The following is a 26376-nucleotide window of genomic DNA, read 5'->3' as shown; positions in this document are numbered from 1 at the left end:
TCGAAGCCTCGAGCTTCCTCAAGATCCACGAATCGGGTCACGGAAATTCGATACAATCCGCAATTCGTTACAACTGTAGCCCGAAATTAATACAGCCATTATTCGTACATGGCTCCGAGAGGGTTGCTCCGTCACTGTTGTGAATTGGGGGGAGGGGGAGGGCAGGGGTCACGAGGCTCGCCGTTGAAATTAATTTCGGTCACAGCGACGATTTCTGGCCGGGCCGGTAGATTTAATTATTCCGGCGTACAGGCGGCGCGACGGTGGCGGCCGGCCGTCAAAATACCTATTATTTTATTTGCCGCCTGGAAATAAAAGCGTATCGCTGCGTGGACGGACAGTGTGCCACCTAACCGAGCCCCGCAGGAATTAATTCGAACGCTGCTGAATCGGCTGCTCGCGTTTAAGTCCGATTATTCGTTCACGGGAGTGTCATTACGGCGGATAAGAACACGTTCGCGTCGCTGCTGCGATAAATTTTGCAAGAGCATCGATCGGAAGTTTCTTTCTACGATTTTTAAACAATGGAGTTGCGATAATAGCGTAATCTGAGTCATTTAACGCTGGGTTCGTAGAACTCGTTAAAATAACGATTTCCAAATTTTTACCAAATTTAATGCGTTCTGAAATTATTTCGGAGTGAATGCTCCAAACGGTTTGTTCAACAATCATTAATATTTCATGTAAATCAATATTTATTAATATTATTAATATTATTAATATTTTAATTATTAATTTTTATTATTACTAATATTAATAATTTTTATTATTATCAATATTATTAATATTTAATACAACAGACGTCCGTTATAGTCCAGCTATCGATTTCCTGTCTGTATTTTTCCGCGTTGCATTTTATTAAACCTTATTTATAAAACGCCGCAATTGTTACACCTTAACGATTGCAAACACACATTTATGGAGAATCGATTCAATAAATACGTTGCTTCGGGCATATATTACGATAAAAGCTGCAAACAATCTGCATAAATATATTTTTGTTATTTCTATCGAGAAAAATGAAATGTTTGCTTTTGAAAACTCGGCGTGTTAATTTCCGTATTCGTTCCACAGAAACTCCGAAACAACGGGCTCGTACCTCGAAGACAGTTGCAACGTGTTTGATCCCGCGTTGGAAATTTCCGACAGCCGAGGATCGGATAAAAGTTTCTCAGGCTCTCATCATTTTTTACGACCGCGAATACTACGGCGAAACACGGACGCGCTGTCCGCGCCCTTCCGAAACGAGATTACGGAAATAATTCCGGGCAAATGAAGCGATCCGAGCAGCTGCCCGTTCGACCTGCATGAAAAGCGCGTCATTTAGCCTATTGTAAAACACTCGAGTTTGTTAGCGGCCGCCGCGGACGATGACGAATAACGCGCGTAAATCAATGTAATTCACGGGAATAATAATCCGGATCCTTGCGTGCTGATTTCGATGTTGCTGGACGGCCCTTAATCCTTCTCTGTTTCCGATCTACGCGCGGATTTCCTGGGGTCTCATGGCGCTGTTTGCATTCTTTTAGGTTCTTGTCAAAAATTAATGACGGGGCGTAGTAAATTTATATTAAAATATTCCGACGCGAGGAATTTTGCTCCGGCGGTTAAATGAATACTAAAGCCACGCGAATGCATTACATCGGAGACTAAAATAAAGCAGTATGGACCACGCCCCCTTCTGCGCAAGTATTTCATCAATGAGGATCGAATAAATTATATTTCCGTAATAAATTATATTTCCAATGTGTCTAGGATATCGTTGAATTTTCTAATTTCTATCCTTTAGGTATATTAGCAAGATAAATTAATTGCAATTGCAATTGCACTAATTGCAAATCCATGCGAATCAAATGGTTCAGCTTCAAATACTTGTGATATACATGATTCAGCTTCAACTGCATGCGAAACAAGCGAGTTAGCTTCAAATCCAAGCGAAACACATGATACAGGACCACATAGACATTTATTTCTTCTCTTAATAATTTTAACAAGTTGAAAATTGCATAATGGTATGTTTACTGTTTTCTATTTGATTTATTCTTTTCTGTCGTGTAATTCTTGTTTATTTCATTCTACGTCGTGCTCAGCTAACAGCATTGAATTTATACCGTACAACAGAAATAGAAACCGCAGTTGATACAACGAAAAGAGTCTGTAACAATCAACAAATAGAATCCTCTCCGAAAAATCGTTATTATTCGCGTCAAAATGAATCGTGATTGTAAAGACACTTCGTGCAAACTAACAGCCAGCTATGCATATTTGTCTCTTCGATCTTATTGTAACCCTACTCTAAGTAACGGCACCATCTATCGTTAACATTGTCATATAATCGCGTTCTCCGCTCTCCATTTTCTCCTTGAATTCGATTAATAATCGCTAAACACTACTAAGAAAGTAATACAAAACGTCTCGTATCGCGCTCTTACATTTACAAGAAATTAAAAACTCGCGCAAGTAACAAAGGAATCGAAGCGGCGAAATAGCTGCAGCCTCCGAGCGGCATAATCGGCTCAGCGAACGAGAGGCAATCGCTTCCATCTAAACAAGAATAAGAAGTTACGGACCGTCCGAGATCCGCGAAGGATGGTATCGGCACGAAATCCTGATTCCCGTTGATTTTCTATTCAGGAAGTCGGAGAGCCGTCCTTATCCGCTCGACTCGGGGCCGCCTTGCCGCGCCGGGAGTGCCATTAAGGAAGTGCTCACGGTTCATTAATCACCGTTCGTCGGACACTCGCAGCGTCTTCCATAATGCACGGGAATATCCATTCCACGGTCTGTCTCCTCTCGCACTTTTGTCCGAGCCGCCTCGCGATCCTCTCCGGAAACAGTTTCAGAGGCCCGGAGGATCCCCTCTTCAGTTTTCGCTGCCGATTGAAAGAAGTCGGCACGCTTTCCTTCTGAATACGGCCCATGCAAAACACGTCGACAGGGATTCATCTTGATGACTGGGACCCCCGTTCCGCTATACCTGCTTCGCTTTACAGCCATCCGTCCCCGCCGTTGCTCCTATTTTCCCTTCATCGTCGACCCTTTCCGATCTATCGCCTGACACGCGGCGGCCACTCTTGGGAATAGAGCGACTTTGGGTTGCGGAGCTCGATTTGTTTTGGAAAATGCTGGAGATTCTAGGAAAATTTTTTCTAAGATTGCTGCGAGATCGAGGATCCAAACGATGCACATTTACGGATATTTACGAATGTTCGGAGGTCGGAATTGAAATGGGAGATCTGAGAATACTAAGACGCGATTCTTCGAGCCTCGCGGCTCGAGAGAGAGAGAGAGAGAGAGAGAACGAAACTTGGGGCAATCGGCAAAAAAGGCAGCTGCGGCCAGTATGTCTCTATACATCGATATGTACACATGGTACAGTAATGACTCTCTAATTGACGCTCAGATTGTCCACAAAAATGGACAATTTGGGAAGAGGAGACACACGTTCGTCAAACATTGTTGTTTGACGATCTAGTTTCTGACAATTAATTTCAATTTTTACGTGTTTCATTAATGTGTGTAGAAAAACAAAAAATAATAATAGACTTATAAGTTACCAAACTCTAATTACGTTTTTGTCAAATCGATCCGCCGTTAAACATACATATGTACATCGATACATAAACAGTTGTAGCTCTAATTTGGAATGCATCGATGTTATGCTACAATCTTAAGTCTTTTACATACAATAATATCTCCCTAATTCACGCTCAGATTGCGCACAAAAATGGAGAATTTTTGTAGAGGAGATATGATTATTCGAGCCTTGCGACTCGTTTTCATAGTGACCGATTGTCAATAACTACAAAAAATAATCGTGTCTCCTCTTCCCAAATTATCAATTTTTCTGCACAACCTTAGCGTCAGTTAGGGATACATTATTGTATTCGGAGGCAATTCGGAGGTGACGTGCCACGATTCGAAGGCAATTCGGAGGCCGCATGCCACGTACTTTGTAGCTCCGCGGTTTTTCTTTCCTGACTCATACCCAAACAAACCAGTTTGTGTTGTCTTCCGAGAATTCGAGTCAAAGGAGTCTCGTCGCGTGCCGTATTACTCGCATCGACGCAGCAATAAATTACATAAGCGTAGGACTTAGCACAAGGAGATTCACAGCAACCCGAAATTTGGCATTCTAGGGAGAATTTATGGTAGCAAATTTATAGCAAATTCTTCGGATGCTGTCACAGTTTCGCGATTGATCTACACATTTTCGCCATAAATGTAATAAAACGATCGTCGACCCGTAAAGAAGCGTTCCCGAGCGAACTCAACAGGTTCGCAGGAAAGATTGCCGACTGCCGGCGCGATCGCCTAATAGCGAAACACGTTGCACGGCTTCGCCAGCTTAAGTATTCGTCGCTCGCGCCCGGTCTTCGCCGATTGGATAATCCTCGACGAAGACGCGCTTAAAAGGGTTTCCGCAATTTATGCGCCGCGGGGACAACTCGGAACGGTAACAGGGTTCCCGGGGAACCCCTCCAATTGCGTGTTAAGTTATTCGAATCGAAATTACCGGGGCGTCAAGGCCAACCTGGGATCAGCCGCGCCGAAGCGGCTAGATGTTCGTCGGAACAGTTACGGGCCGGCGATAAAAAGAGTCACCGTTCGCGTCTCCGCGAGTAACGCTACGCAATGGGTGCAGTAACCGTCGGACACCGTGGAAAACGTCTGCATTATGCACTCGAGCCGTGCGCGACGTACGCGGGAGCGCGAACCGCGCTGCGGCGGTTGTTGAAAACGCGAACGCGAAAGTCTCGCGGGTCCGCGAAATACCCGCCTAATCGTGCTCGCGCGGCGAATAGAGTTTTCGAAATCTTTTCCGAGGCGAATCTGCCCCGCCGTCGGAGGTTTATCTACGCCTTTGAACGCGGCCGCACACAATGCCGCTGCATAGAAAGCATTACTCGTAACTGTCGCGTTAGAAAGGAGGATGTTCGCCGGTCTCTGTAAAATTTCACGAGCGCTCGTCTGGGGCCAGGCTCGGCGTTCGCGCGGTGTGCGCTGTCTGCGGATGTTGTCCAATTTTATTTCGATCGATCCTTCGGGAGGAACTTTGGGCAGCTCGTTCGTTTTAAGAGCCCGACTACAGAATTTATTTGTACGCGTTCCACATGCAGTCTTTGATCCTACGTCCGCGGTGTTTGCCTCTCGAACGATCAGCTTTCTTTTAGTGGCTCCGTAATAGGGGAAAGTTCATTCGACGGCGCGGAACGTGCCTATGGTGCCGGTTTTACGGGCGGCGCGTGACCTGTTAGAGTTGCCCCGGGCCGAAGATCCGCTCCGCTCTTGCGTACCGTGAAACGATTGGTTTTCTTCGCGATGCGTCCGGATCCTCGTTAGAGCGTGAAATTTTACTCGGGGGCCCGAACGGAACCTGCTAATGCGAGCCGGTAATTTCCTGTTCGTTTTACAAAGCGATGTAAAATACTCGGTTTCGGTCCGTGGATCCACCGTTAATCCGTGGGGAATTGAAAGGGTAGGAACGAGTTTCCTCGTCAGGATTACAAGCTGGGAGGTAGGACGGTGGATATCGAGCGTCCAAGAGTAATCGGCGTGGTCCTATCGAGGGATGCTCGTTTCCAGGCACGTTTTGGCAATAGCCGGAAACCGGGTGGTCGAAACACAGAAAGGAGACCACCGCGGAGGAAAGGGACGAGGGTCGGAGGGACATATCTTTTATCTGGCCGCGAGTTACGACCGGTTGTTTGGCAGAGGCCATTGTACAACTTCTATGGTCAAGACACGTAAAGGTTGCCGCGGCGAAACCAGACTTCCTCCATCCAGCCTGCCTTCCCGCTTTCCTGTCTGCCTTTCTGCCTGCCTGCCTTCCACTGATCTCTTTTCGGGAGGCGAACGAGTTCGTCGTCCGAGTAAATAAGATTTCGCGTCGTTTGCCATAAAGGTACCGATCTCTCTCTCTCTCTCTCTCTCTCTCTCTCTCCCTTTCTCTCATCTCTATCTCTTTCTCTTTCTCCTTTTCTCTCGATCGCTAGTCGACTCGATCGGCAAAGAAAAATTCCCGGAACCGTAACTTTCCCGGTTCTCCATTGAGAGAATACGATCGGTCAACACTATCGGCCGAAAGGATTATGTCGCAGATTCTGTAAACTTATCCCGGTCCTCTCGGTCCTCCCCCAATAATTCGCACCCACTCTTTCTGGTAGCTTTTTAATAAACCGCGCGATTTCTCAGGTTCGCTCGCGTCCTCTCTCTCTCCCTCTCTCTCTCTTTCTCTCTCTCATTGGTGAGCGTAACATAAATCGTGCAATTTTGCAGGATCTTTCATTTTTAAGGTTGTCAGCTGTTTCTGGTTCCAATCGAATTCTAGATCAAAGACGCCAGGGCTACTTCGGTTTTGCATAGGGCACACATATTCATGCTACAGGCTCTCGACTTTCCATCTCTTTTGACGCTTCTCCCTTGAATTCCGTTTTAACCGGTTTAGGTGAAGGTTAGTCGATGTTCTACGAAGAAGATCGTAATTAGTTTCTGTTCTTCATCATTTTTATTTGCGATTTTCAGGGACCTTCGACGATAATTCGCCGATCTTTCTTGTTCTCTCCCGATGTCATTTGGTTTCATTTCGTACTTGGGCAATTAACGTGTAATCGTCTCAGAGGCGCTTGAAATTGATTTCTACTTTTTATCGAACGATTATGTGTCACTGTAAATGCTGATCGAATGTTTTATGTGAAAAGACAGAATTAAATGTTGACGGAATGTTTCGAAGTAAAAGTCTGACGATTAAATGTTGGTGAAATGTTTCAATGCGAAAGGCTGCAAAACTGAATGTTGATAGACTGTTTAAAAAGAGGGGATAAACAATTGAACGTTGATAGAGTCTTTCAAAATAGAAGATAGACGATTAAATATTGATGAAGCGTGCTAAAATTGAAAATGAACAATTGAATATTGTAGACAAACAATTAGATAGTGATAAAGTATTCTAGAATTGAAGACAAACAATTAAATATTGATAAAGTATTCTAGAATTGAAGACAAACAATTAAATATTGATAAAGTGTTGTAAAAGAAAAGATAAAGGATCAAATATTAATAAAGTGTCGTAAAAGAAAAGATAAACGATATTGACAAAATGTCTTAAAAGAAATGACTACCAACTAGATATATTGATAACAAGATCCTCGTTTAATCTTGCTCTTCCATACAATCTTCACTGTCGCCAAACTTTTATTGGACAACAGATCATGCTACGAAAACCCCACAGCCCTCGTTACACCCTCAAGTGTCCAAACAGGAGAGAAAATCGAGCTAATCCCTCGGCGATCGACCAATTCCGTTGGCCGTAGCCAGAAATTCGTCTCGAAAAAGAAATTGAACGATTATACGGTCGAAGGGTCGGTCAAAGGACGCGAAGCGACGAAGAGTGGTCGCAATCGTTATCGGGCCGGAAGCGTGTCCCGGCTCGAATCCCGTCCCGAATAATCGAAACCGCTGGAATAACTGTAGCCGGATCGCCCGCAGCGTCTCGAGGCGCGCCGAGCGAAAAACCGAATCGTCCGGCGTCCCTTTCAATTTGCCAGCTCGCGAGCTGGGACAGCTGGCCTTGGCCCGAGTTAGAACCAGCTCGACCGTTCGAGCGCGGGTTCCTCCGAATTTCCACGTGGAAAACATTTGTCCTCGGGAAAACCGGTCCTCCGCTCGAGGCTCCGCGTCCTCCTCTTTGCGAATTCTTGTGCGCGATCGCGCCGGTCTCGCGGCGCGCTGCGACAAAGGGGTTGGGAAATTCGATTTGATCCACAAAGTTCCCCCGGACGTCGTACTTTAAAATTTCATCCCGGGACCAGCGGGGCGGGGCCGAGCTCGTAGCCCGAGGGCATCGCGCGGTTGCTGCGTACCCGCGTTTTCCTCGTCGCGGGCCGGCCGAGGCCGGCCGCGAGCCGCGAAATCGAGAACGAGGCAGTCGGGAATCGCAGTAAATTCCCATCGGCTTTTATCGTCCGGGTCTCGCGACACCAGCGCGCCTTAACGGCCTCGCTTCATCGCCTGAAGTTTCACGGACACCTGTTTTTTACGTCGTCGCGCAATAAACGTTCGCACTGGCGAGGTAGCATCCGATATTAGGCGAATCGATTGATCGATCTCTTCTCGGCGATCTCTGGGTCTTCTATGACCCGTGTCATAGGGCCTCTTCTTGCCTGGTTCTTCTTTTAGTATGCAGAATAAGTGTTTCTCCTCGAATAGTTCTTGTCTTCGCAGAGTAATTGATGCAAACAGGAATTAAATAGAAGCTCGACAGAGTAAAAGATGCTTCGACCATATGCAGAAATACGTTGAATTTGCTTAGAATTTTTCTAAAATTTATAGTCTGTTCGGTGGTCGTGAATCTCTTCTTTTGCAGGATTTTAGTCTTCGAGGTTCCATTATACTGAAGAGAGAACTAGAGTCGTAACCCGCTATCTTGAAATACAGATTCTGCCAGATTAAGAAGTTCGTTGACCGTAAGATCTAATTTAAGATCTAATTACCGAAAAAACAGGGATCGAACGACAGCTCGATAAGCCAAAGGAACGCTTCGGGTATAAAAATTGTTTTTCCACTTTTCAAACAGCAATGGTTATGAACGCAGAAGAGGAACGAAGTATCGGCGATTAGAAGCGCTCTCGGAAGGCTTGTTAATGTGTCGTTCACCTGTGGAAATCTTCTCGCAATCGGTCACGATTAGAGCCGGACGGGTGGCGCTGATTTTCCAACGTGCTTCCACGCTTGGTACGCGGACAACGTGTACACGGCCGGCCATGCATACAGCGCACCTGGACTTTATCGTGGTCGCGTGCGATCGTGAATCATAATGCGTCCCGCGATTACACATTACGCGCCGGCCTATCTGGCATTACCACACTCGTAACGCATTACTGTCCGAGTGGGTTCGTCAATATGCCGGCGAACTGGATTATGGCTGTATCCGTGGCGGTGCTTTATCGTTTGCGTGTGTCCCTTGATTCTATCTCTCTCTTTCTCCCTTCTCTCTTTCACTCTATCTCTCTCTTTCTCTCTTTCTCTCCTTCTCTCTTTCTCTCTTTCTCTCTTTCTCTCTTTCTCTCTTTCTCTCTTTCTCTCTTTCCCTCTTTCTCTCATTCTCTTTCTCTCATTCCCTTTCTCTCTCTTTCCCTCTTTCTCTCTGTCTCTCTTTCTCTCTTTCTTTCTCTCTCTCTTTCCCTCTTTCTCTCATTCCCTTTCTCTCTCTTTCCCTCTTTCTCTCTGTCTCTCTTTCTCTCTTTCTTTCTCTCTTTATCTCTCTCTCGCTCTCTCTTTATCTGTTTATCTTTCTCTCTTGTGTGTTTCTAGCTCTCGACACTGCTCCTGGAAATAAAACTCTCGACCGGCCATGAGAAGGTCTCGCGACGCACACCTCGTCTCATATCGACTTTGAGCGTGTTTGCTCGGCCACCAACGAGTTTTCCTCTGTCGCTTTGTTTCCTTTCGCGCGACTCGTTTTACCGTAGATCCACGCGATCGTTGTTGCGTCGTTACACTCGTTCTACTTGATTCCGAACGATCCGGGACTTGATTTCCTGGACCGATAGAGACCGTAATTTATTAAAGGATCGCGTTTACATGCGTCCATGACGTTGTATATGTTCGATCGTTTGATTGATCGACGCTGAAATCATTGCTTCGATAGACGTCGTACTCGACGAATCAATTTTTCTTTCGCCTCGTGTGTTGCGAAAAAATGTTCACCAGACTTTTGTCCGTCGCCCATTCATAAGAAAAATATATAACTTTATTCGTCTTTCTTTCTCTCTTATGATCTTTTTTATGACTTATGATTTTTTATGACATATTATATTGTAGCTTATATTTATACTATTTTTATACTGTGTTATAGTTTATTATTCTAGTTTTAATTTGAATCGAGAATGAAGTAACAATGTATTCTTAACATAAATCGTGACACTGATTTTTAATTAGATCTCGAAACTCATTTTTATTGTAATATGTTGAACGAGCTAAATGTTACTAGGATTTCAAAGAATTCGAAAGAGTTCAACTAATATTTCCTCTATATGGTAAACTTAATCTTTCCAGTTTCCCTTTCTTTAACGCTAGATTTGTGGTGCACCGAAAGCAGCTGTTTCATTATAAAAGTAACTCCGACATATTTATTCTGACATTGAACGAGCGTTATTGCAATATTTGCCGCAAGTAACGCATGCATTGAATAAATGACTCATAAATCGTAAGTTAAAAAATTAGCGACGCGTCATCTTGACGGATCCCGTAAACTCAGTGTTAACTAAACGACTTTGTTATCATGGGCATTTTTACAAGCGCCTACGAACGAGTGAAACCCGCAGCATATAACGATCGACGATGCTTCGTCGACACACCACGAATTGTCCGGAAATTAGCGTAATGCACGGATGAATAACGCGGTCCATTGTCTTGCCGTAGATCGTCTTTTTGTCGCGGCGGGCCGGGTTTAGGTCAGTCTTGCATTACCAGGCGGCATCGACTCGAGTAAATCATAATTAATCGCAATTTCACGGACGGCCGCATAAGTCGCGAAATTAATGTAACGGCGTAACTCGCGATTACGATTACGCGACGCGTATCTGCGCCTGTTACCGTTGTCCGGCCGGTTCAATATGGAACGCGGTCGTACACGCTGTCCTCTCCGTCTCTCCTCGTCCCTCTCTCTTACTCTCTGTCTCTCCAGTGCTTTATCGCGGCGACTACGAACCAACGATCGCCTCTGGGGAATAAGAAATTCCGTTTCCGATACAAATACGCTCGTTACGATAACGATTCGCGGCGCATTACGCGCCGACCATGGCGAAGTTACGCGGATACTTTCGCGCGGACGCGTGCAATTCATTTGGCGGGCCGTGGGCGGGGAAAGAACGTGCGCTGCACTTTCCGTGAATTCGCTACACCGTTCTGGAAACAGCAGATTGCAATCTAACAGTTGGCTGGCCGAGAATTATAGCGGCGTAAGTCAGATTTTCTTCGTTGCGAGAAACAACGAGTGCTGTTGTTTACTAACGCGTGAACTGTTTAGCGGCAAGATTTGTTGCGCTGAGACAGTCTCGAGTCAGGTTAATTGAAAGTAATTTTGTCATTTATTTCACTCGTCACGTATATAGATTACGTTTCAGGACATCGGTCGAAATTTTCATTACGATTCTAATCCATTCAATTAATACTGTACGAAATTAGGGAATCCCCTGAGCAGAACATTTTTTAACTACGAGCTGTCGTATCGTTGCAAAAAAATAATCGTACGGCGGTTTACTCAGAGTTTTCAGACAGGGAACAGTTTCCCTTTGAAAAATGTTTTTTTAATAAATCGCACTTAATCACGCGATAAGTGCTGAAAATTCTCACGGAATCTAAGTAATTCGTTCAATTAATCTGGTAAGTACAAATTTATCACCGTGAATGGTACTTTGCCGCTCAATATATTATAATAAAACATGTGACCGACGCGACGCTCAACATGTAAATAAATCTTGCAAGTTTCAGCGACTCTACCGAGCCGAAGAAACTTTTCCACGATTGGTCTTCAACAGGGTCTGATAATCGGAAGTTTCCCCTTTAACACGTTGACTGCCACGCGTATTTACAACAAAATCTCCTACAGGCCACCCGTGCCGCTATAGGAAGCGTGCGCTGTTAATTCATGTCTGTTTCTGTTCCTGCATGAACAGTTGGAATCTTTGCCGAGTGCCGAATGGTATAACTTAACCCTTTCGCTACGGCGGTTCAGTCCGCCGTAGCGCCCCTCCTGAACGGAACCACCCGCCGAAATTGTGCACATTGCGCGTGGATAGTGTATTTGGGAAGAAAAGGGATTTTTCTTTAAAACAATATAGTTATAATTTCTGCATAAGGTATAGAGTTATTTAATAGGTAAAAAAAGTTTCATTAACAATGGAAAAAGTGAAGAAATAATATATAATATACAGTAATAAAATAAAACATAATATTCATAATACAAAACATAATACATAATAATTAGTCCTAAAGTTAGTACTTTCGATTTTCTATCCCTTTATGACATGTAACACAATAATAATGGGAAATGCAGGTAGAACAAATATAACTTGAATGGTGTGTCGTTTATTTCGGACTGTCGTTTGTTTGTTTCGTCAAAAGATTCACGCAATACCAGCATGTCGGATATATCCGGCGTTCGTCCCCAGAGGGCGATCATGTGGATGTCGGATATATCCGGCGTTCGGCTCCGCGAGTGTTCATATGGATGACGGATATATCCGTCGTTCGGAGCGAAAGGGTTAAAATCTCTGCCCTTATTTTTTTTCAATAATGAAAAGAGATCGGATTGCCCGGAAGGAGAAGCATAAATAGAATTACATCGTCAGATTCTGATTCGGATACTGATAAATACAATCTTAGTGATAATGAATGTTATGAAGATACTATTGACGGGATTTTACGAGAATTGGTCATGGAAGAAGCAAGAAATGTTGATGATACCGAGGAAGCTACAGTTCAAATAAAAGATACGAAATGGACCGATCAGAGGCACGAGCATATCTGAAAGAACAAACAACTTTTTGTCCAAGCTGTCCTGATCAACCTCAACTTTGCAGAGAATGTTCTAATGTTATTCACTGCGAATAATTTTTTTCATAAACCATTTTTATAAGAATTCAATCGTTTCATTGCCTCCTGTAGAATATTTGTCGAAATATTTTCGGAAATCCTTTGTAAGTAGTCAAATCAGCGTCACCCGAATTACGGGCGACGTGGCCTGATGAGAACTTTTGCTGTCACCCGAATACGGGTGACGCGGCAGTCAACGTGTTAAAATGACATAAGATAGAGCACCGAATGATTTTTTTTTCACGAAGTTACAGCTGTTTAAAGATCGACCATTCTCCGTGTTATCTATTCGTAACGAAGTGTACGAAGCCCCGCTATTGTGCTTAAAATAACAACGGAATAACAACGCAACAATGAAAATCAAAGTTTGAGCACGTCGAAGCAGCTCGAAGGATTGCATCCGATTTATAAAAACCATAGAAAATCAAAGCTGACATCCGAAAGATCCAAGTGTGACAACCGAAACGAATCGAACTGTCCGATCTTCGAGAAGTCGCGTCGACGCGAAGGTCTCCGTGCAAGAGACGACAGGTGTCGAGTGAAATCGCGAAATTCCGACCATGCGGGACGTCGGTCACGAGCGTACCTAACCGCAGAGGGTTACAAGGGTCGCGTAACAGCCTAGTCAGCATTCGTTTCAGCAGTTGGGCCGGCCGCGTTTATTTTTCTTGCGTTTTCGTCGGGCGCGAGAACCGGTCGCGCACGTCGACACGGGCCGGGGCTCTGGTTCGTCCACTTAAAATAACGTCCGATTATAAACCGACGCGGGGGAAATGCGCGGGGAACGTCGTGCACACAAAAGGGCGGCGACCGCGAAGAATAATTATCTCGGCGAAGGGAACAGGACGGCGGGAGAGGCTCGCCGGGTTTCAGGAGTAATAAAGCGAAATGGAAATATTATTCCGCTTTCGCAACACGCTCCTCTCTCTCTCTCTCTCTCTCTCTCTCTCTCTCTCCCTCTTTCTTTCTTACCCCTCACCTTTGTCACCCCCTTTTAAATGCGATGTTTTTTCTTTATATTCCGGCGAGTCTTTGATCCACGGAATTTCTAATTTTTCGCCGGACTCGTAATTCCGTTTCGACGACTCTTTCCTCTGAGAAAGGGATTGCGGATTCTATGGGAATTCTTGTGGGAATAATGGAGAAAACGCAGCTCCCGAGATAAGGTTCTTAACCAGGGAAAATAACGGGAATTGGAGAAGTGATTACGCGATCCCCGAAGACATGATACAAAATGATTGAATTATATTTAAAGGGTGGCGTGGAAGTCGATCGAGTATCAAGTTCGCAGAACGAAAGCAAACGTCGTACCGAAATCGTGATTTTTTTTTATTATTCTGGGAATTGCGAACGAAGTTTGAAGCAGGCGTAGAAGAAGTGCGCATATTTTTCAGATTTGCTTCGGAATGATCGATACACAGGACCACATATTACATACGTTCGTTAATAAAAGTAATAAATTAGTCTCTGTGGATTTGACGCATTTATGGCAAAATTGAATAACTACGATTTAAAGTGGTGTAAAAATTAAAAGCATATTAAAACGTTACTGTATCACTTTTTATCTGTTAAAACGACTGAGAGAAGAATGAAGTTGCGGCTTGGCGTCTATTCCTTGTAATTGATGCAGACAATTTTTACTTTTACTTTGCGATAGCGATCCGCGGTCCAGTTAAGATAATAACTCTGATTAAATTTGCACTCAAGGTAGTCGGGGGATTAATGTACGCTTGCGCCGATATAGTCGCGGACGGCACGGAAATTGAGCGTACTTAACGAGAGTGAAGAGCAGAGTTCGAGACAAAAGCGAAGATCGCGTTTTTGCGGGAACGCGTGGCCGGAACAGAGGGCGAACAATTAAATGTAACCAGAAATTGTGAAGCTACGCGTCCGGCTAATAAGATTCGCCTGTGTTACTCTCCACTTTGTTTTAATGGGAAGGAACAGCGGACAGTTTTCAAGACCAGGTTCCCTCCGACAGCGACTTTTCCTTCGGAAAACAATCGCGAAGTAATTGCGTGGGCACAATTCGACAGAATGGTCTCGTTAACGTGGGACGGGCTTGAAAGGCAAATTGAATCCGCGAAAAAAGTAAGAACGGAACGGTGTTCGCGGTCGGTGTAATATAATGGTGGCGGAATGGGAAAAGTAACCCTGGCACTCGAAACCCCACGGTTAGAAACTATTGTACGATGAACTACCGCTCCCTGGGGAACGCTCTCCCGGAACGGAATTAACACTTGGTTCTTTTAATTTTCGCCTTTAATTCTCTGGCTTGTCGGGACGCCGCGCGGCCGCGAAGAAAACAAGATATAATACTTCCGCGAGACAATACTGAGCGGTTTGCAGTCGGTCCCCTTTCCCGCGGATGCCTTAACGAACTTCCGCGGAATCGTATTTCTTGTTCGCAGCAGGTCAATCTATCTTACATTGTTTAAACATTTCATCAAAGACCGGCGAATTTTTTCGCTGTGGACGAAGCTCTTGAAAGAAACCAAATTATCGTAACGAGAATGGTACGAGTAATTGAGGTGCAACCATAGTCAGAATAATGTTTTAAATCCGTCGTCTAGCTCAAATATAAAATACCGTGGAAAATATTAATAAAAATGATTAAAAAGAAATTACAATAAGGTAGTTTTCTACTAAGAAAAAAGAAATTACAATAAGGTAGTTTTCTACTAAGAAAAAAGAAATTACAGTAAGGTAGTTTTCTACTAAGAAAACTACCTTATTTGTTGGTTATTTGCTGGTTACTACCAATAATATGACACTGATCTAAATTGAGGGACAATACAGGGTGTCCCAAAAATGTCACATATTACGGAAATGGGGGATAGCTGAGGTAATTCTAAGTAACTTTTTCATTTGCGAAAATGCAATCTGCGGCTTCGTTTACGAGTTATTGACGAAAAACACTGACCAATAGGAGGCGACAGCGCGAATTACAACGCGGTCGGTCGATCGGCTGCAACGTGCTTCAGGGTTATATCAGAGTTATGTCAAAGTTATGTCAGGGCTATGTTATTTTACTCCGTTTGGGACAGCGATACATGTTGATCTTGGAGCCCAGGGGATACCTCAGATTTGTTGTGGGGTGAAGATTAAGGTAATGTCAAGGTAATTTCAGGGTTATGTCAAGGTTATGTTGGAGATATGATTTTTTAACCCGGTTGGGTCAGCGATACATGTGGGTCGAGGAGCCCGGGGATATCTCAGATTTGTTGTGGGGTGGAGATCAAGGTAATGTGAAGGTTATGTCAAGGTTATGTTGGGGATATGATTTTTTAACCCGGTTGGGTCAGCGATACATGTGGGTCGTTGATCCCGGTTTGGTTTTGGAGCCCGGGGAAAGCTCAGGTTTGTTGTGGGGTGAATATCTTGTCTTGGTTATGTCAAAGTTATCTCAAAGTTATGTTAAGGTTATGTCGACTTTATTTTATACTACGAATTCAATTTCAATTTCAATTTCAATTCGCAGGGTTGTGTTAAAGTCATGTCTGGGTTATGTCGGATTTATGTCATGGTTATGTCAACATTATTGTAAACTACAATTTCAATTTCAATTTCAATTTCAATTCGCAGGGTTGTGTTAAAGTCATGTCTGGGTTATGTCGGATTTATGTCATGGTTATGTCAACATTATTGTAAACTACAATTTCAATTTCAATTTCAATTTCAATTCTCAGGATTGTGTTAAAGTGATGTTAGGGTTTTGTCAGGGTTATGCCAGATTTATGTCAATGTTATGTTAGGGTTATGCCACAGTTATGTCAACGTTTTATCATCTTACAAAAGTCATCCTCCTCAAGTTGTGCCAAGTTATGATACAATTCATTTTCATCAGCATGCATTTTTCCTTCGTGTGTTAGAAATACATGGACGTCCGCAGTCCATTATTAAGTTATTTGATCATTCATCGTTCTTGGGATGTTTCAATATTGTCCCGTGAACCAGCAAACTCTTGGAGATTTCTTGAAGAAATTGGATCACTTGGTAAATCAATTAATCGTACCTAATTCGGGAAATGAGATGGGCAACGTTGAGATTATTGCATAATTTGATAAGCTTCTGACGACCCATCAAAGATTTTCGGCCATCGTGAAATTTATTTTTAAAATATATTTTATTAATTTATTATAAAATTATATTATTGCTCAGAATTAGATCGCACAGCTTCGCGCAAATATGGATCAATTTTTCTTGCAAACTACTTGTTGCATATAAAAACACCAAAATATTAATCGCCGATGCTCTTCGTATGTACCAAGCCGCTTTTGTTCGAAAGCTTTTTTTTATACAACACATAGTTTGCAAAATAAATTAAGGCGAAACAGTTGAACGACGACCCGTGCTTCAAATCTTGCGAGAACATTTTTCGTCATTTTTATAGTTGAATCATGCGTCTATACGAACGCAGAAAACTTGAACGCGACGCTGCGACGATAATCGTGCCAAAGACAGCATTCTTACTCCGGGTAGTGCAGTCTCGAGGGTTCTGGCACACGTAAGCGACGCAAAACAAATTCATGTTCGGTGTAGAAGGTAGCGAAGTTTCCCGCTGGCACGCGCCGTTAAACATTTATGTTTTCCCGCGCGCGTGAAAAATATTTCGCGACGGGACAAGTTTCCTTCGGAGTCCCGTGGTCGGCCCGTTGCTCTTCGTTCCGCGATCCTGAACAATAGAAAGAATGGAATCGTCGTGTTCGTTTGTCGTTGTTCAACGCGGCCGGGTACACACTCCCCGTTCACTTAGAAACGGAATAAGGAACGGCTGACAAACAGCTACGCCCTTTGGCGGCCGTCTTCCGTCTCGAGCCCCGTGTCGCGACGGCATGATGGATCGTTCGAGTCAGACTCGAAGACTAGGCTCGTTTATTTTAATATAAGCTATCCCGCTGACTGGATTAGTATCGAGGGGCTCTCTCGCGACGGGGCGAATGTTTTATCGACTACCCGACGCGATTGGCAATTTTTCCGCGAACCTAAATATATATGAGCCGTTTATTTTGAAAGTGGCATAAGTCACTTTACCGTAACGAGAAGTGGTGAGTTTTTAATGTTTATATACGAAATTATTTATACCGAGAAAAATATCAGTATCCTGAGATAACAAATACAAGTAAATCTTCTCGAAAGTTAGCATCCATATTTTTAAACGTGTTAAAACGCAACTTACGCCACTGACTTATGCCACTTTCAAAATAAACGACTCATATGTTGAAAAGCCTGTTTTTTTCACGTTTGATTCGAGTTATTAAGTATTCGAAATTTCGTCGGACAAGGATTTTAAAATCGTGTCAAAGTAATCCCTTAAGATCCAATCGATTCTCTGGTCTACCAGACCGTCCATCGATTTTTCGACATAATACTGAATCATTGATTCGATCCTAAAGTGATCCCTCGCGAAATAGATTCTTGCAGCTACAATTCGAGTCGTCGAAAGTTTGACAATTCATGAGCGTCATGAAATCCTGTCAAAAGTAACGAGCGATTTTAGAGTCAATGCAGCAGCGTATCAAAGAATATCGTGCAACCAATGAATGCAGCTTAGAATGACCTACAGTTAATGAATTAATTCTATGAATTATACTTCCAGAATCTAAAGTAACGAAGGCGCATTGAGCTAAGAATGTTTTGCATAGATCTGAATAGCGGAACGTTAATCGTTTATTAAGAGTTCGAGGTCTCGAAAGAACTGGTCGCAAGGATTAATCAATTGACAGTGCCACGTTCACAATTTAATAAATGTGGGTCCTCGATATGATCCAGTGTGCTTAATCGCAGGCAAGTCCGAGGTCTTCGAATGAAAAATGCGAGCAGTAGGTACGATCGGAAGTGGCGAGACTTCTGTTTCGAAAGAGCACACCGGCGGGCCGCGTTTGAAAGGCTCGAACTCGATTTACGAGTCGAAAAATCCGTCCATCTTTCGGGAATGGCAGCAGAGGAGTGCACGGAGCACTGTCACGGGGTCCTTCCACCAGAACGCGATTGGCCAGGGGACCCTTTTTTTATCGGCGTGTTTCCAGCGGGCCAGCGAACGCCCCGTAATTAATTACACCGTAGGTGCTGTTCTTTTATCGACTTCCGTTTCGCGAGTGGCTCGTAAAAATCCATGAGGGTCCGCCCGGTCTTCCCTCGGCCCTCTTCGCCCGACATCTTCTCTTTCTCACCTCCCCGCCGCGGCTTTTGTCCGGGCACTGCGTCATCCCGTGGTCGCCGCTTTCAAATTCCGCCGCGAACTTTTTACCAACTCGCACATGCACGTAAGAGGTAAATGAATAATTTCGACCGGCGCGCCCGCTCGTAAAGAAAAAAAATTCGCCCGTGAATTACGACCGTCTCTGCCGGCAGCTTCTCTGTAACTCGCGCAAAAACGCGCAAAAACCGCTGCCGGAAATCGGCGACCACGGTTAACTCGGAGATCGAAGACTCTAGAACTAGGAACGTCGACGATTTAATACAAATGAATACAGGTTCGTGGAGCCGGGTTACACTGCGGAGCGATCATTGCTAATTAACTTTATATTTATCGAATAAGACGTTCAATTTTTGTATCCTTTTGTTTTGTATATTCTTGGATTAGAAAATTCAATACCACTTATTCGATAAATATAAAGTATTATATTGTTATCAATTTTACAAAGTTATGTACATTTTTCATTCTTTCAGTTTGTTAATTTCTTAACAGTGAAATTTAACACGTTTTATTCGATGAATATTAATTCGTTGATTAAACCCGAAAACGAACAAAAGGCACGGCAATTGGCCATCCCGTAGTAACCGGTTCCGTTGCCCTAATCGGAACACAAAAATTGACGGTGCATCGAAAATTAAACGCACTTTCGTCGTATTAAAATTAATGCGGCGGACTTGTGCAGTCTGCATCGTTTTCTATTATCAACGGTAAATGAGATATTCGAGCAGCTCGAGTTAGGCGAAACAGCCTGTCAGCTTTGGCCTTGTCAGTGTCTCGTTTTAAGAACTGTAAAAGTGCATTAAGGAACGTTAATGCAGTTTCGCTGTACTTTATGCATACCGTGGTTTACGTGCACCTTTTAAGCCGCGATTAATGCATCCACTATTTTCGTTTCCTTTCCTTTTATCGCTACTCCATTTTCCGTCCGCGTCCATTGTTACTGACCTGTATTTATAAAATCTATTTAGGATTTGAATAATTAAGCACACACACACACAAACGCATTCATGGTCTTATTATTTTATTCTTGAAGCGGACATTTTTATGGATAGAAACAACGGCGTTGATACACGCTTCTCGCGAGAACCAACTTGTTATCTGAAATATGGTGTCGTGCAATTGAATAAGCGATTTATAAATAATAGTATAGTTATTTTATTATTATTATTATATATTATTTATATACTACTATTTATAAATAACACTATTATTAATTTATTATAATACTATAACTTATAATAGTATTATTTTATATTAATTTATAATAATTAATTTATATTAGTAATACTATTATTTAATAGTATCATTTTATATTAATTTATATTAATTTATATTAATAATAGTATTATTAATAATACTATTATTTATTTTATAAATAATACTATATATGATCGATGTATCGTATCGTTGTTTGCGAATTCTTATCGACTTCATTTTCAATTCTACGTCGTCCTCGCGATACGTTAGCATTCGTTCATCTTCGTTCAGTGCGCCACGCTTGTAACATTTAACGTTTTCGTTTTGCCCCATTCAAATATTGTTGCCACCACGAATATTGTAACTTCGCGTGCCGAATTTAGCGGTGTCGTAAATCCTGCTTCTCCCGGCTGCGACGATATTAAAGGACGCTGACGAAGTTGGGTAGGAACAACGGCTCGTTGAAATGAAATTAGACTGTTTGATGTAACTCTACTAGAACATTTATATAATATTTGAAACTTCCCAAACGTAGCGCAAACTTGCATTTGATCGTGTTGTTCTTTACCGTTTCGCGATTAACGAGATAAATTCTATTTCGCGTTTTCTGGTGTTCTCTCGTGTCTGGTTCTGTTACTTTCATCGTCGATTCGGCGATACTGTCGCGATTGGTTATGCACGAAGTTGAATGGTAGTCGTCGAATATTTTCGTTGTAAATATTGTCATCGTTGCAGGAGTAGGAAACTGTCACTGGCAGTATCGTCTTATTGTTTCCTGTTGTGAATGCTATAATATGTTCGCGAATATGTTTGTTAATAAATGCATAATAATAATAACAACAATAACCAAAACAGTAACCACAAGAACAATAATAATATTAATAGTAATAATAATAATAATGATAACGCTAATAATAATAATAACAAAACTACAAAATCGTTCATACAGATATGATACACTTAGGAACACACAAATATTCGCATATATAAAAAGCAATCATTTTAAACACTCTACAACAATAGTAAAATGATTTCTACAATAAAGATACCTACATGAACTTGACATAGCCCGTTCATGATGGGTACAAACCAGAAAGGAAATCTGTTGATGACTCAGAATAATAATAATAATAATAATAGTAATAATAATAATATATAAAGTATCCCGTAATTATGTTAACACTCGGAAAGGGGCGATTCCTGAGGTCATTTGAAGGAACTTCTTCCTTAGCGAAAATGCAATCCGCGGCTTTGTTTACGAGTTATTTACGAAAACAACTGACCAATAAGAGGCGAGCTCGCCTGGCGCTAGGCGGCCGAGCCAATCAGCGAAACTGGGCTTCGACCGCTCGTTGGCTCAACCGCCTCGCGGCAGTTGATCTCTCCTCTCATTGGTCACTGTTTTTCGCAAATAACTCGCAAACAAGGCCGCGGATTGCATTTTCGCTAAGGAAAAAATTACTTCAAATGATCCCAGGAACCGTCCCTTTCCGGGCGTTAACATAATTATGGAACACCCCGTAGAATCCACAAAATTACCCTCTAATCTATTCGAGGAACGAAGAACGTTTCAGCCGTTGGAACATCAACCAGCGCAAACGTGTCATCGGTCACCGTAATCAAAGTAATTTGCCGCCAACAACGCAAATGTTCCCTGTACACCGTCGATCGGAGTCGGAGCACTTTGACGAACCGAAATCACGCGTATCCCACCGATCAACGTTTCAATAACCCAACTGTTTAGCGACGCGTCTGCGCGCGCCGGCGTGTTTTATTAACCGGCGATAATGGAAATGGCTTGGCCCGTGTCGCGTGTCGCTGCCTCGAACGAAATTTGATTGCACAGCAATCTTCGATTAATTTCGACCGAGCCAATTAGATACCGTCCCGAGCCGTGTAATTTCGGCCATTCGTCTCTCTTCGTCCGGCCTTTCTGCTTTTCCAGCGCACAATGGAAAATCGCGGGCGGTTGGACAGCTCGGGGAAGCGCGGGGCCGCGAGAGGAGAAAAAACGAGGATCCAGGTATCCCGTTCGCGATCCATGCCGTGCTCGCATCAATTGCTCGTTGCCGTTCCTGCCCCGAGTCGAATGGAACGCGAGTTCTCGTGACTGGAGTAACCCCCGCCGGCGTTATTGCCGTTTATAAATAATAGAAACGCTTTGTCGAGGGGATGCTAAATTGCGAATGCTTCTGTCTTCCATCCCTTTCCGTCTCTGTTGCTCGGTCGTTTGCTTTTCATTTTCTCAGGCTACTTTCCCGGTGACCGTTCCGATACCTCCAGCTCTTTCTCTCTCCCTCTCTTTCTCGTTCGAGCAACTTCCGACCTGAAATTATCGTCGCTACGCGATTCAGAGCTATTAATGACCCCTCCCGCGCTTTTCTGCAACACCGAGAGGAAGTTTGACAAATTTCAGTACACGCCGGAATCAAGGAAAAATTACGGTCCCTTCGTTAACGAGTCGACTGCAGTGCCAACTGCGTAAAAATCCCCCGTAATCAGTTTATTTGCAGCGTTTATTTCAGCAGTTCATTAGAGACCCTCTTCCAGCCATTGCAAAGTTAATCTTTCTATGCCGACGAATATTGTATATTGTCCCTAATTGACCCTCGGCTTGTAAACGAAAATGGACAAGGAGGGGGAGATACGATTATTCGAGCCTCGCGGCTCGTTTTTATAGTTGTTGACAATCGGCGACTGTACCGTCAAGTCGCGAGGCTCGAATAATCGTATCCGCTCTTCTCAAATCGTTCAGTTTTGTTTACAAGCTCAGGGAAAATTAGAGACGATATACTGTATTTTCAAACATTGTAATTAGAGTTGAAATTGTACAGAACTGTCTCTGACGATTATGCTCGTCGTAACACGAGATATTGCCAATTCTCCACAACGAGTATACTCGTTGTAACACAAAATGTTACTCGTCAAAAACAGTTAATAGGTTAAAACGGATATAATATATAATTATAATTATATAATATATAATTCAATGAAGAACATTTAAGTATTTACGTACACGGTAACGTCTCCCTAATTGACGCTCGGATTGTTAAAAAAGATGGACAATTTAGGGATAGGAGATATGCGGTTTGTTTTTATAGTTACGAATTGTCAACAACTATAAAAACGAGCTGCAAGGCTCGAGTAATCGTACCTATTCTTCCCAAATTGTCCATTTTTGTGCACAATCTGAGCGTCAATTAGAAAGGCACTACTATACTTTCATGTTTTTCAGTAAATTACACATTTCATAATAATGTTGTATTTGAAGAGAATATAATGAAAATCAAACGTACGCAGTATAATTAGAGTAACTTACACACTTTCCAACGAGATTGGAACAGCTATTGGGTTGGCAACTAAGTAATTGCCGATTTGTTCAATGAAATAACAAATTTTTTTTTACTTGGAACGAAGTTTAATCTGTGATGTATTTTCCATTTTGTTCGATGACCTTTTGCCATCTCTCCGACAACTTGAAAATTCCACGCTCGTAGAAAGTCTGATCCTTTTCGGTCAAAAACTGAGTTAAGTGAGATTTTACAGCGTCGTCATCGTTAAAAGTTTTACCACGAAGGGAGTTGTCCAGGGATCGAAATAAGTGGTAATCCGATGGCGCGAGATCAGGGCTATATGGTGGGTGTAACATCAATTCCCAACCAATATCCATGAATTTTTGCCGAGTGGACAAAGACGTGTGCGGCCTAGCATTGTCCTGCTGGAAATGACACTTTGTCGCAGGGGTTACTGCGACGGTTTATATAAAATAATCCGAGAGAGTTTTTTTGGTTTTTATATAACGAGAACTTTAATATAACTTGTAACAAAAGGCGATGAGGTACAGTGTGTAGAAGGTAAAGGTAAACGAGTGACGGATGAGACAGAAATATGAACACGTTGAGAGTCGGAGGAAAACTTGCTAACTGACGTCTCCCGGTCGAGAGGTCCTCGTATTTATTGGGGAGAACGTATTGAAATTGGTAAGGGAAAGTCCTTGGGAAGGGCGAAGGCCTTTCCCGAAGATTTTCCGCCCGGGGTGATCCGGGACCTATGGTCCGAAGCTGTGTCCCAACGTTTTTATTGTTTTATTGCGGTGTGTACGCCTTGCGTCGGGAAGACGCAAGGATTTTGAAGGATGTGTCTTTTTATGTCTGGTCCGCCACAACACCTTTACGATTGACCAATTCTGGTCGCGTTTCCTTGACCGCTGCATTAAATTTGTCCAGTTGCTAACATTTACGGGTAATAAAAATAACATAATAATAATAATAATAATTTTATAATATAACATTTACGGATATCATAAAAATGGGAGTGAGAGACATCTATAACTGAAATCGGCAATTACTTAGTTGCCAACCCAATAACTGGTTGAAACTGATTTAAATACGCATCGAGTGTGCATCGAGTTTCTTGACCTCTATTGTATCGCGGTTAAATGCTTTATGCGATATAAACGCGTTATCGATGTCGCCGGAATCGTCTTCGACGAAACTGTTGCGCACAGGATTTACGTCTGACGTTGAATGTGTCTGGTTTCAGGATCCGACATCAAAGAGCCGGCCGCCATACTGAACTGCCTTTACGCTCGCCAATTGTGCTTCGACGATCCGAGCTGCAGCGCAATTCTAGAAATTATACCGAGGGTCTGCGGTCCTGAAATAGGTGAGCAATGGAAACCTCGATATGCGATCGTTTTTATCTAAAGCGGATAGCTCGGAACTGGGAAAATCTGATCTCTTAGCCAAGCGACCTTCGGACACCGTTCTGAAACATTTTGTTCGACAAACTGATACCGTCGTCTTCGATCGGTGAACTTTGTATTTAATCACGGAATTGAGCGAAACATCGGACTCGCTTCTTTGATCTGTCTATTACAATGATAGCGTTTTTAATTATTTACTGTTGCCGTTATTACCGAAACCGCGGATTTTCCTGCAAGATTAAATTCGTCCGCACTAATTACAATATACAGGAGCTGCGTAGATTTTTATCTCGTCGCATAATCATTTTAACGAGTTGGAAATAGTGCACGAAAAGCGGAAACTGCTTTACGTAATTAATTGTTTACATATTTTAGAAAAAGTCGTGCAAAATTTAAGAAAAAAAACAACCGAACAAACAAAATGTACCGAGAACGAGTAACGATTGTAAGAAACGCCGAAAACAAGTAATTTTGGCTCCCCTTGGTAGTTCCAGCAACACGAACGCAGGAAATCGCGGTCGTTGCGGATACGTGACGGTGACGATCCTGTTAACGACGGAGCCATCGAATCGGTTGGCTAGCCAGTGGGTACTTTAAAATCGCGTGGGGGATCGAGTTCCGCGCTCGGCCCGAGTGCGGGGGCGAGTTTCATCGGGCTCGGTTTCAGGGAAAAAATTCGCCCGCCGGTTCGCTCTTTTTCTTGTTTTAAATAATTGCTCTCGAGGGCGCGATTGGTTCGGGGCAACGGCTCGTGGAGCCGAAGAGCGTCCGCGTTCCCTTACCCTAGACGTAACTAGAAGCGGAGAAACGGGGCCGACCAGAGACACGGTCGACGACCTCGTTCTTTTCGCACTTCTTCCTCGCCTCCTTCTCGGCCAGACACGTTTCTCGCCCCTCTTTCGACTCTCTTTTGCTTCTTTTTACTCTTCTCCCTTCTCTCTCCCCCTCTCTCTCTTTCACTCTTCCTCTCTCTCTCACTCTCTCACTCTTTCCTTTTTCCAACTACTTCTGTAGCAACCGCGTGGCGATGGAAATCGCGTTATTCGCCGTCACCGACGGCCGTGACGCAGATTGTGAATAATTCGGTGTCTCGTCGACGATAAACCCGTCACTCTCTACGTCTTTGCCTCTCTTTCACTTCCTCCGCTTCTCCCTCTCTCTCTTGCTTCATCTCTGTTTCTCTTCCTCTCTCGTTAGCTCGCTGTCAACCGTTTGCAAATACTTCCTGCTCTACCCGCAATCGCTACATTGATCGACTGCTGTTAAATACCGGCTTGCTAATTGGAGAACCGATTGTTTAACTCCTTGTGGCCTTTCGACGTTCGATCGCTAATTGGCGGGCTTCCTCTCGATTCTTTTTACTGTGAATCGTCGTGGTTGGCCGATAGGAGACTCGCAACACCGATATGTCCCACGAGATCAAAATAGTTGAAAGTTTGTCACGTCAGACGTACCTGGGCGATACAATTTTAACCCTTTCGCTGCGAACAGCGCCTTTTGGCGCTCGGCTATAGACACTTTCTCTCAGCGAACAGCGCCTTTTGGCGCTCGATTATTAAATTTTGTTATAATATATTATATTAATTGTCTATATTATTTAAGATTATTAAAAATTTCTAAAATTGTTATTATCATCATTATTACTATTATTGTTTGGCTGCCGTGTCGGCCAGTCGCC

At 43.2% G+C, this 26376-nt stretch overlaps 1 protein-coding gene across 3 annotated transcripts in view; it reads left to right on the top strand.

The window, feature by feature from the left end:
• The window catches only part of Gfrl (Glial cell line-derived neurotrophic family receptor-like), a 595741-nt gene that overhangs the window by 210810 nt on the left and 358555 nt on the right, over positions 1-26376 (top strand). For all 3 annotated transcript variants that reach the window (XM_033485389.2, XM_033485390.2, XM_033485392.2), the window contains exon 2: positions 24536-24658. In XM_033485389.2, the coding sequence (XP_033341280.1) occupies positions 24536-24658 (123 nt within the window). The remainder of the gene's footprint in view (positions 1-24535; positions 24659-26376) is intronic.

This window comes from Megalopta genalis, chromosome 7 (assembly GCF_051020955.1).
Source record: "Megalopta genalis isolate 19385.01 chromosome 7, iyMegGena1_principal, whole genome shotgun sequence".
In the NCBI taxonomy this organism is placed as follows: Eukaryota; Metazoa; Arthropoda; class Insecta; order Hymenoptera; family Halictidae; genus Megalopta; species Megalopta genalis.
This window is presented reverse-complemented; position numbering and strand designations above follow the sequence as displayed.